The sequence below is a fragment of the Morone saxatilis genome, unplaced genomic scaffold (assembly GCF_004916995.1).
Source record: "Morone saxatilis isolate NCDOM2014 unplaced genomic scaffold, NCSU_SB_2.0 Contig11, whole genome shotgun sequence".
Lineage (NCBI taxonomy): Eukaryota > Metazoa > Chordata > Actinopteri > Moronidae > Morone > Morone saxatilis.
In genome coordinates this window covers 9,888,668-9,901,525 of record NW_023339663.1, presented here as the reverse complement: position 1 = coordinate 9,901,525, position 12,858 = coordinate 9,888,668, and the positions used below count along the sequence as shown (strand labels likewise).

General features: G+C 39.9%; 1 protein-coding gene across 2 annotated transcripts; it reads left to right on the top strand.

Moving 5' to 3' along the window:
- The first annotated feature begins 1,233 nt into the window (after positions 1-1,233).
- Positions 1,234-12,858, top strand: tdrd3 (tudor domain containing 3). 2 transcript variants are annotated; one of them, XR_004796395.1, is made up of 14 exons: positions 1,234-1,451; positions 2,292-2,376; positions 3,885-3,950; positions 4,623-4,783; positions 5,896-6,037; positions 6,193-6,264; positions 7,515-7,664; positions 8,152-8,304; positions 8,996-9,173; positions 9,934-10,059; positions 10,529-11,484; positions 11,959-12,084; positions 12,252-12,419; positions 12,601-12,858. XR_004796395.1 is itself a non-coding variant. In XM_035652351.1 (14 exons), the coding sequence occupies exons 1-13, from the start codon at positions 1,414-1,416 to the stop codon at positions 12,400-12,402; spliced, it is 2,370 nt and encodes a 789-aa protein (XP_035508244.1). In that variant the 5' UTR covers positions 1,234-1,413; the 3' UTR covers positions 12,403-12,419; positions 12,601-12,858. The 2 variants fall into 2 exon arrangements, 1 of the variants encoding a protein (XP_035508244.1); XM_035652351.1 differs by having other exon boundaries at positions 12,286-12,419.

Sequence of the window (12,858 nt, the reverse complement as noted above, 5' to 3'; positions counted from 1 at the left end):
TTATTTCCTAGCCTCTGCTAGGTATTTGCTTGGACACATTTACTGTATGGTTGAGTCTGAACCTCGCTCATTAAAGTATGCAGCTGTCTCAGGCAAAAAATAAATACCCACTGTGCTACTTGCCAAGCACCTAACTGCCATCGTGAAGACATGGAGAGAAGAGAGGAAGACAATATTTTGTTCTTAAATACTCTTGATTGTTCATTTACTCTGTACAGTGTAACCAGCACATTTTCCATAACAAAACAGAGGTAAAGTGACCTGCCTAAACCATTTTTTCTCACCACAATGACATTTCTGTAACAGCTTCTCAGACCAACATGTCCACTTAGGAATGGCCTGGCTTGCTGTGACCAGTCATCTTAAGGTCCCACTTGGGCTAACTGTTCCAAAATGTGTGGCCTAAAGTTGAGTTCCAAGAATGGATCACATTGATCTTGGTTGGGAGGCCTTTCTAAATTTAAGTGGTAATAAAATTCCAACGAACAATGAAACACAAGAGATTATGAAAGAAAACCAGAAGAATTTGACTGAACAGCTGTGCAAACACACACAGGCTTACATATTAAGGCATGGTGAAAGTCTCTGTAGACATAGAAGAATGAAGAATCATTACAGATTCTGCACAAATGTAATCATGTTTCCTTCTACAGTCTCCCCAAAGTATTAGTTTAGCTTTATTATTGAATCAAGGCAATACATACTGTTCATAAACACTCAGCTAAGTCCCACTTTAATGTTCAGATATCTGTTTTTCAATTCATACAATTTAACCATAATTATATAGAATATGGCATATACAATGCTGTTTTACTCCTGGTATTTTGATACAGGGGATTGTAGCTGAGGAATCCAGTGGGCATCAGATTATTTCTGAAACCTGGATGAACATTTTTGTGCACCCCAAAAACAGATGTACTTTAATCTCAGTTGGGAGCCAAATAACTTGGGACTTGGACTAGATTGTGGTCGGCTTGTCCCTGCTGAGCCCAACAACTGGGGGTGAACACCAAGACGAATTGTGACTAGTCCTCATAATATGATGACCATTGACAATTGATCATTTTGCCATGAGTTCAGAAATTCATCTAATAAGAAAAGGTAATCCTCTTTCTGGATGTCTAACAGCAATTCCCACTGAAACGTCCTAACTAGAGAATAACAAAGCGGAATTTGAAACAGAACAAATCTATTTGACCCGCGCGGCTCTCCGTACTCGTGGAGCGCGTCTCGGTCGGTGACGTCGGTTACGTCGGTTACGTAGGTTACGTAGAGTCGTTCCCTACTCACTTTAGCGAGCTTTATCATTGTCAGGAGGATAATATGTGTTACAGGAACAGATAGTCGTCCTTCTAGTGCGCTGCCTTTAAACACACTGGTGTCGTTATTTACACATCAACCGTTGGGACGAAAATGAGCGATTTGTCCGGTTTCCTGAGCAAAGAGGGCTGGTAGGTAGCATAGCAGCTAACTCACTGAGGAGCCAGATTGCTGTTAGCTCACAACACTAAACATTAGCTGACGTTACGTTACAGTTAGATAGAGAGAGCCCGGAGTGTTTTGTCCAATGACACGCAGCCCCTGTAGCTTGTGCGGATTACAGCAGAGGTATTAGTTTGTCTGAGGCGAAACGAAAGCTAGATGAATAACGTTAGCTGCGCTAGCTAACCCACACGTAGCCTCTGTTTAAGATAACGCAAACACTGACGCTACAGTTCAGACAGGCGCTGTTCAAAGAGCGCCGACCTCAGATAAAGCCAACAACTGTTCACTGTGCGTCCTAGCAGCACGTAACGTTACGATATCTGGCTGACTATAGAGCTGACTGTAGCCCTCCATCGTCCACAAAACATACTAATATAGTTTATCCCGTTGCGATCTTGTTGTTTGGTTAATGGGATGGTCCCACTGCACTGTTACAGCATTTCTATCCGTTTAGTTCAGAGACATTTAACAGTGCTTCTGATACTCTGCTTTTGGCACATGGTGTAATCTGAATGCTGAGGGTTTATCTCCCCACCACCGTTCATTCGGCCTAAAACAAACCCCTTAATATTACCCAAATAATCACATGATATTATACTCTGTTACCTTTTTATTATTGTTAAAGCGTTGTCACGTTTCATGGTTAACTGAATTGTGTTAGAGCTATAAGACTTTTCTACCAATGTATTAACGTAATGTTTGAAATGTTTTGAACATTATTTGTGGCCGGGCATGCACCTACTACTTGAAACCTCCGCTAACTTCATCTTCCCTCTCCACCTTCCACCTTGACTGTCATCTCATAGGTACCTCAGTGAAGAAGGCGTAGCTGAACTGAAAGGATCTGCTGAGAAAATAACACCCAGTGACATTATTCGTATTGCACTCGATGTAAGTCAGCAAGCTTTGTGTCTACATTTTGCAGCGTAACACAGCAGAGCGTGCAGAGGCTGTATTCAACAGTGGGTTTGCTCTGTAAACTGTTGTGGGAATGGTTATAATGTGGTGTAGTTCTTCATTGCTTTTCAGTTTCTACCATGCACACTAATGGAACTGACACAACGATGGGCACACCATTTTAAACTGGGTGTTATTGTACTAACTAGTGTAATTAAACAATATTAAGAAGCATTTTGCTTATTAGTTTCATTGAATGACCCACTATTGGCAGACCCAGTCCCGGTTCTAAAGATCATCTTCACATCTAACTATTTACTTTTTTCTCTTTGGTCAACCTGTTAAATCCAGTCCATCGCCTAAAAGCTAACATGATATCAGAAATGAACATGAGGCCAATAATCACTTAATTTCCATGACATAGAGAGACAACATATAATGCAGACATTATAACTAGTTAATAATAATATGGTAATAACAATAATAACGAGAGGTATGTACATTTAAATATAGAAAAGAGGTTAATATAGGTAATTGATAACTATAGCGTGTACAATACATAAACACAGAAAAGGTCATAGTTAAAGAAGAACCACAAACAGTCGTGGAACTAGAAATGCTTTCCTGTAAGACTTTGAACAGAGTTGAAAATAAGACGAGGATAGTGTTTACCTGACCCGTAGTAGCAGACCAGTCCAGAACATACAGCAGCTGCATTTACTGCAGGAGGCTTGACCTTTACGTTTTGGCCTGGAGTGTTGCCGAAAGATCTCAGACTTCACGTTGTCTTATTACTGCATCCCTGGTTGAACCAACATGTAACAACTTTGGGTTTGAGCTTGTATGGCTTTCAAAACAATCAGTGAAACCTTTAGCTATTTCTAAAATGATATGTGAGTGGTCGCTGCTTTGCTAACAAAACAGTGGTAGTCCCATTTCCTCCACCCTGTTAGAAGTCTTGATGCAGCATTTTAGAATAATAGTAATTGTTTTTCGAGACATTTATTGAGACATCGATATAAAGAAGCAATTCCTTCTTTAGGTTTACTGGTGAAATAAAAGACCTGCGTTTAGAGATATTGTCAACTGCAGTAAAACAGGATTGTAAAAAGGATGAGTAACAGACCAGGTGTCTTAGTGCAGCCTACAGAAATATGACACATGTTTGTAGTATAGAGAAAGCTGGTCATGATGTTGGTTTGTAAAATGTAAAATCCAGCAAGGTTGTCTGAAAATATATAACTGTTAAATATTAATAAGATAAGCAATAATTATTAATTTAATCAAGTTAGATTCTACACAATAATCCACATAAATCAAAATGACATAATCTATAATGTATGGTACTGCAAAGTTTGCTTAATATTAGATTGGGCAATTATTTTTATTTTAAGGTACAGTCATTAATAATATATTTAATGCAAACTCTATTGCATTATTTTATTTCATTATGAGTTGCACATTTGTGATTTCTTTTTGAATAAGCCGTATCTCTTTTGCAGAGTGATCTTAGGCCTATTGGGAGAAAATTTCTACCGTCTGATATCAATAGTGGAAGAACTGAGAAGGTGAGTGGTGCTGAAATTTGTATGCGTCCATTTCAATGGTGCATTTATGAAACGTTGTGGGAAATGATGTTGCTATGGTCACTGTTTTTTCCAGCCAAAAGTTCACATTTTCTGCTGGAATGCAGTTCTCATGGGTGCCACTAGATGGCCCCAACACACTGACAAACAAGGATCAGAGAACTGCTTCTTCACCTGTGAAACTGAAGTTGAGCAACTGGAAAGAATTTTTTTTTTCTCCAAATAGTGTCAGAGGATTAAAACCTGTAATTCTATGTGAGCATAAGCCGTGCTCACTTAATGCTCGGAACAAGATGCACACTCATATCACCCTGGTCATACACCCTGCCTTGTACAGTGTATAAGAGACTGAATGACATCTGAGCATCTATACATTACACAACATACAGATTGTAGTATTGGTTTTATATAGCAATTACACATTACACATTTATTTTTGCGGAAATAGAAATCGTTTGAGAGCATAGAAGGTAACAAAGAAGCAGTTTGGAGGAATAAGTAAACGCGGCCCGATACTGGTACACTAAGTGGAAAGAGTTCTTGTTTAACCATCGGTAAATACTTGCTTGTATTTCGCTGTTGCAGTCCTCCCCCACATGCTGCTGATTTTCCTTTTAAGCCATAAGTCTTTTGTTGTCTCTTGCACATGGCCAGTTGGACGGTCCATGTGTTCTCCAGGTGCAGAAGGTGAGGAACGTCTCAGCTCCTAAAGACCATGAGGAGTCCCAGGGCGCGCCACGAATGCTGCGGCTCCAAATGACAGATGGACATACCACCTGTGTTGGATTGGAGTTTAAACACCTGTCTAAGATCAGGTACCTATAGTTGCTATGCTACAGTTTGGTTGCATTTTAGGAATAAAATTCGGTTTATTGCAAATGGGAAGTGAATGTCACTGTGTACTGCTGGTAATAATACCATAAATTGTCTTGGTTTAAAAATAAATTATGGTAACAAATGTGATTACGACCTCACATATTCAAAGCAAATGAGTAACATTCTGTACACACCGTTCTCCTTCACCTCCTTGTCAACACTCTCACCCCACCAAATGCCTTGATTTTCCCTTTATCTGTAATTTCCACGTGGTGGCAGCTATCTAACAATTCCCAGCCCTAATTACATTTCCATCCCAGCAACGGTGGCCTTGGTGACTGCTGCCATGGTGACTAGCCAGTCTGTACAGGTGGAGTGGCCAGAATGTGGGCCTTGACTTCCTGATGGGAAGAGAGGAGAGAACAGAACAAATCCCCTCTTTATGAGCGGCACACACACACTGGCTACCAACAGCGGTGGTTAGTGTTTCTTATGAAAGTGTCCGCTTTAGTGTGCGTGAGGCCATAAGAGAGTGGAAGAAGGATGAGATGGATTACAGGACTTTTCAGTGTGTGATTCAGGGATATAGAAGGATGACAACATTAGGCAGCAACGTTGATCACAGGGTAAATAGTGTATTTGTAGGATTGTGTGTATGTGATTGAATCAAGGATAGAGAATGCCTCATTTCTGCATATCATGAGAACAGCATCTATCCCAGAGGTTTGGAGTAAAATCCCTAATTGTTGCTTTGGCATCCGGCATCAGTAGCTGGAAATCCCTCTAAGTCCCTGTGCTTTCTTAATGAGAGAGGCAGAGGCCTTATCAGGCTTGATGAGATAGAGGGGCTTTTAATTTACCATGAGGAAGGGTGAGCAGCTGGGATTATTAATAGTCTCTCCTAGCCTCGCCACCCATCCCCTGGCACTGCTCCATGTCATTTATAAAGTGCTATGGGTAAGGCAATAGGTTGTGGGGCTTGGGATGTGCAGTTCTAATAGCTTAAACTTTTGAATGTGTTAAACATTTAACAGTCGATTAAACAATGTATATACAAAGCATCCTTCTTTACATACATTTTCTTTTTTTTGTTGTTGTTTTTGTTTTTCAGTCTTAATACCCCGCCTGGAACAAAGGTAAAGCTGCTTGGTACGGTCCAGGTTAAGAATGGTCTTTTGCTGCTTGATGACTCAAAAATCTGTGTCCTTGGAGGAGAGGTTGATCACATGGTGGAGAAATGGGAACTACAAAGGGTGAGGGCCAATTGTCCAATGATGACTCAGCTACTTTTGTTGAAAAAAATGTAACTCATATGTTGGTAATTATTTAAAATCTGCATTCTGCCATTACTCTTTGCATTTCATTTGTAGTTTTTAAGAATGATCTCGCTTTACCATTCAACCTGCAGAGTCTGGCCAAACACAGCAGGAGTAACATTGGTGCAGAAGGTGGACCTCCTCCCTTTGTGCCATTTGGTCAGGTGAGGATAACGATAATTGTAATAGTGTACTTCAAAATAAAGTTACACAGTGCTTTAAACACCAGAAGAACTTGAAACAGGAATATAAAATAGCAAACTAACAAAAACAATGAAATCAGGAAAATGCAGTGGTATAAAAAACGAGATTTCAGTAGTGATTTAATACATACTTATAAGTCAGAGGTACTGTTGAATAACAATAACCTCCCAAATGTAAGACCCAGGCCTGGCTCCACGAGTGGGCCTTGATGTCCCTTTTTTAGCACTATTCTCTCTGATCTTTTTGAACCACTTGTGAGGGTCTTCATGAATCTTTAAAACACTTGCCTGAATTTTAATTCTGCTTTGTTGTCCTACCACACATATTGTAAACAGTGCAATGACAGTTTTCTCCTTCCAAAAAAATATGTGGTGTAAGTGTGCACTGTAGTAATTGGTAGAAAAGGGGAGTTTAAATGTTTGAAACGCGATAAGCAAGCGTCTTAAGTAAAACCCAAACTATCTGCACACCTAGGTACCACCAGGAGTAATTAGGATAATGAGCTCTATCACACAAGCATGACAACAACAGCTCAACAAATCAAGAAAGGACTTCTCCTGAAAATTATACTATTGTCTAATTGGTGCAAAGCAGCACATTATGAATACAGATCTGCAACCAAAGGCAGCTGGTGTCGGTTTTCTGACAGGTAACTTGTACAGTCATGACTGAAACAAATAATGAAAAAATTGTTTGGTGTAGACAAGCAGGATTAATGATCTGCAGTAATCCGATGTCAGACAGAATACCGAGTCATAATGGGCCTGTGTGTGTGTGGTTTTATATTTTTTGTATTTTGTAAATACAGTGGATGCCAGGTCATCAGTTTAATCTTTTTTATCAGCTACCCACTTTCCTTCTCTTCAGATAATTAAGCTCTGGCTTTATAATTGGCCTGTTAATGCAACACAAAGTTGGTGAACCTACTTATAAGTAAAGGCCAAATCTCCAGTCAGTGATTTATCTGACTGAATCATCTCTTCCTACAGTCATGAAACAGCTGCTTTCCTCCCAAAGCACCGATTCGGGATGCATTTGGTTGCTACCACAAAAACTTTGAGTGTTACTTAAACACTGCATGGGACTTCATTATAGTTCTAATGTTAATTCCACAAAATGCATTCGTTATTTTCGTAAGGACCTGTACGTTACCGAGGAGGATCTCTGAGAACATGTTCATACTCACTCACGCACTATTTGCCCTTTGTAGAAGTGTGCAAGGAAAGATGAAGTAGACAGCAGAGACCTAGACCAGAGGAAGACCCTCCAGACTCACAGCGTGGTCAAAAGTCCGGATGAGAACGATGAGTTTGAAAAGCAGCGGATAGCAGCTATTGCTGAGGTGGCCAAGACCAAAGAGGTATGTATTTATTAACTTTGTCTCACAATATATTGTGTATGATAGACTCAAATAATTATTATAATATCCTGGTTAGACCTATAATTTCCCACCTGCCACCTTATTTTGCTGTTATCGAGTATTTCTTTCGGCCTCCATTTAAAAATACACGCCCCTTATTGACATTCATCTTAGCCTTGATTGTAGAATTATATAGAGATTATTATAATATATATAATAATAATATATTATATAGAATTATATAGAGAATTATATAGGATATAGAGAATTAGTTTAGAGAGATTATATATGGATTTTTTTGTCCCTCTGGGAGTTATTTAAAGTTATTTGTCTGAGATTGAATCTGAATCTGAATCTGAAGAAGTAGAATCTTCCAATTAAAAATCATAACTATATTGTCAACTACAAAGTTCTGTTTCATGTATTGGCTTTTCTGTTTTGTCCAACCCTGCAGCTCTATTGATCTTCATGTTCTATTACTTGTTAGGGTCCGCGCACGTTTGGTGGTGGAGGAAATGCAGGCAGTAATTTATCCAGTGCTGCCTCCTCCTCCCGGGGCCGAGACTCGTACCAACAAAGGAGACGAGAAGACCGGGTCGAAAGAACTGACAGCAGACAAGATGGAAACTATCGAGAGCTGGTGAGAAGACAAACTTGGTCCAAACCTGGTCTGTTTTAATATAAGTTGGTTATGAAATCCACCTGTGTAGCAATGATTTGGCCTCATATCACTGAAGCATCCATTCACTGTAAGAAAAGCAATTTAAAGGTTGGAACTTGTTCTGGTTTCTTCTTTGGTTTCGTTGGTCTGGATTGAGGTCTTATTTCATGGCTCAAAGACCGGATGAGGCGCTGATTATAATATTGTGGAAATCTAAATGAATTGGATACTACGTCACATTTTCCAATCAAGTGGCAGTGCATTTGTCTAGCTTTGTGTTGTGAGTCGCCAGTTTTTTAAGCAATATTCAGTCAGCTTTGGCCTGAACACTTAAATGGGATGGAACAGGATATTATAGTGTTTGGATTAAGAATGTGTTTGATTGTTTGAAAATTTAATTTCACTAATCCAACCTAAAACAAAGCTCAAAGTGATACCCATGTCTGGCCCACTTAAAAGGAGGGGATGGTCTTTGTGTTCTTCTTATTTTTGTTCTTTCTCTTATGTTCATCCAATTAGTCTTTCTCAGTTAAAACAAACCTTACCTCTGCTTCTAATATGACCAAACAACTATTATCCATCCATGTCTTTACCACCTCTCCCTGTACATTTTACACATTCTTTGTATAATCTTCCCTTTGTTCCTTCTTTCATTATGTCCTGTGTGTAGGTGGATGAGCGTGCTCTACGAGACATCATGGAGATGGGCTTTAACAGAGAGGCTGCTCGGCAGGCTCTAATGGATAACAACAACAACCTTGAAGTGGCTTTAAACTGCCTACTGACTGGATCTTCTGGTAGCAGACCTGGCCCGGTGGTAGCTGAATGTAACAGGCCCCCACCCAGAGGTACATACACACATACAAACATATGCCTGCTGCCAACTTTGGCTTGAAAAAATGCCCCATAGCCTGAAACACTTCTTGTTTCTCCAGAGCCAGAGTGAGATTGGGAAAGTGATGTGGAGGGCCTATAAATGCATTGAAAATCACCTACAGCCTAGTTAAAGGTCCACAGTGGCAGTTTTGCTTGTTTTAGTCCATTTACCACAAATTGCATACACACTTTACTGCCAACTATTTTCCCAAGCACACCGTAAGGTGTCAGATGGATGTTCTATTTTACCTGCAGTCATTGTTTTGTATTTGTTTTAGTGCTGAAAATCAACTTGCAGCAACTTGGAACTTGTTCCATCACATTGAACTGCATGCTGCTTTTTTGTTGTTTTTTTTTTCCTTTCCATAAGCTTTTACAACCAATGTGAGAAGTGACTGTTTTTAAAGGGGTTTATTGCTGTTTTATACATGGATCCTTTGTGACATTAACCTTTTCAGATTCTTGTAATCTTTAAGCAGTCTGTATATGTCCCTATATTACTCCTTATACTGAGCAAAAGTAAAATACCTGATTGAGTTGTGTTTAGCACGACAACACTAACACACACACACTCACACACACACTCACACTCACTCCCAGACACAGAGAGATTTGTTACACCTACTTTAGACACCCAAGGCTAGAAGGTGTACACATACAAACATCCAGTTTTATTGATCAGACTGTTTAAAATTGGATCTACATACTCTCATTTTTTGGGGGTTTTCTCAGCCAGGGGAAGAGGAAGAGGCAGGTCCAGAAATGAAGATGAGGAGGAGGGAGCAGGGGGAAGGCCATCTGGACCAAGCACTCTGTTTGACTTTCTGGAATCCAAAATGGGAGTTTTCTCCATTGATGGTGGGTGAACTGGTCTGGATTTATTCTAAACTGTCTTGGTACATCTCTAAGATCCATAATTAGAATGCTTTTAAACTTTTACTTGATTTAGTTTTGAATATGGGTTTGTATACCAGTTATTTGGTAAGAATGTACTAATTAATTACAGTACCATGTAACATGGACAGAGTAATGATTGGATTCAGACAGATGGCTTTTGTAAGCTGAGGGTAATCAGACATGTCCTCTAAATGCCTGAAATCAGTGCTGGTGTACAGAAATTCAGCACTGGGCTTTAGTTAAAAGTGGGCATGATCAAACTTTTTATATGCTATATAATTTTATATTTGTGTTTGACCAGTGATGATACGGTTTGGTGCTTCTATAATTATCATTTATTTACTATTGTTCCCTTTGTGCTTTTGGTGAGTCTTTTTAGCAGTCATTAATTTTCTGATTACATATGCTCTTTTTTGTTTTGTTTTCTCAGAGTCTAAGAGCCAGGCACCACAGAGACACCATGAGAGTAAAGGGAATTTCTCCAACTCCGACTATTACTCCAAAGACACATCTCAGACCAAGTTCTCCTCGCATAATGAGCATAGGCAACAAAGGAATGACAGACCACCTCGGTTTCACAGGGACACTGATTTTCCCAAACCCGGCCAGGAGCCTCTCTCCAACTGTACCACCCCCCAAACATCAGCTCAAGCCCAGCAGTGGAAGGGACAGGAGAGATGGTCACGAGGCACATCAGACAGATCGCAAAATGACAGGAGAGAGATGCGGGAGGAGCAGATTATTCCTTCATCCTTCACGTCTACTTTTACACGTTCGAAAGAACCTCAGCAGCAGATGGAGTTTGGTGGCTCCTACCACCAACGATCCAGAAATGGAGATGGTGGTGGGAACATGACTGGACCACCTCACAGGAGAGGGGGGAAAGACACTGCGCCCACATCCAAACAGACCAATTCTGCAGGCAGTGAAGTAGATGGACGAGGAAGTAATAAACGCACAGACAGAACTGAAGAGCCTAACAACAGCAGGAGGATGGGAAAGGCTGACCGACCACACTCCGACCACTTTGACCGACAAAGGGATGGCGGGCCACCAAACTTTAACTCGAGGGGAGGAAGCTCAGTGGCGTCCCAAGAAGCGGGGTTATCACGGGATTGCCAAATCATGACAGGCGATCCTTCTCATTTCCAAAATGGGGATATGGAACACAAAAGAACTGGGCCAATCAAGCCCCCAGCTTCCTCATGTCCCCCCAAGGAGCTACCCCCCAAGAAAAATGCTCCTAATAACCCAGGATCTAAAAGAAGGTCAGGACAAGGCAAAGGTCAAGGTCAAGGTCCTCGTGGGTCAGAGAAAAGTCACATTGTGGAGCGCCCTTGGAAACCTGGAGACCAGTGCCTGGCACTGTACTGGGAGGACAGCAAGGTATGTCATTCCTGGATTGGTAACATAGTAATAGCTGATAATTGCTGAAATATGTTTACACTTAAAGTACACTGAGATAAAACCCATTTACATACATACAAATGTTCTCATAATGTGACATGTAAACTGTCCACAATTACTACTACAAATTTGAGTCCCAAATTTGTTAAAACATTTGAATTATCTGTATTTTGTCACAATGACAATTCACTGACGGGCTTTGTGGGATTCTAGAAATGTCAAATGTGTTTAGTTTTTTTTGTCTGAGATCTTGTTTGACAGTTATGTTAAATGACATCAAAGAATAATTAGTGCGATTGTGACACATTTTCTCTCAGTCACAGTGTTGACAGTGTGTTAGATTTGTTTGTCATGTTGTAATTAATTGATATAAATTTGTCTTTGCCTTGATATGTGCAAATGTTTGTATTAAAATAATTAGATTTCTATTTCTGTGTGTGTGCGTGCGTGAAGTTCTACCATGCCAGAATAGATGCTGTGCATCCATCAGGCTCCACGGCTGTGGTTGTATTTAGTGATTATGGAAACTGCGAAGAGGTCCTGCTGCATAACATCAAACCTGTTCCTGCTGATGTGTTGGTAAGGAGAAAGACAATATATTATAATATATATATTAATATATCAAAATCAAAATGAAGATCAGACTGTGTTGGTTAATACTAAGCAGAAGCAACTAATTAAAGTGTATTCAAGTGGGTGGAGAAAGGTGATGAAATGTGAATGACGTCTAATCTGATTACCCACAGTAACATCACAACCATGTCAAATGTACAATGGCAGGAGGAAGATGATGGTTACTACGACAGTTCACTAGAGTTTCGCCGTGGGGGAGATGGACAGCCTAGACGCACAAGACCAACACAGCAGTATTACCAGCCACCCAGGGCACGAGATTAATGTGTCTGCGTTTACAGGTAAATAAGTAGGAAATTGTTTTTTTTTTTTTTAAATGGAACATTAAATTATAACATTGCTCTTTTCATCGTGATAAGAGTCTTGATCAATCTTATAAATTGCCTAGATGCCATCAAAATGTAAACATGGTTCATTTTGTAACTGTATTTAATAATTGTCTTTTTTTTCTCCATCCATCAGCGTGCTTGTCCCTCATCCTTCCATGACAAAGATTATGTGACTTTCTGCAACAATCCACAGTGCTTCCTGAACTTTTAAGTGTCCACATCATCAGGACATACAGAACTTTTTCAAAGGGCTTGGACACCATGCAAAAATAAATAAAAAAAACTGACATGAGCACCTGTTGATTTTGTTAAGGACATATCTACTGTATATGTTGTGAAAATTTGTTTAATGGATGCATTGAAATAAACAGTTATTATAGTATGTAGGGGA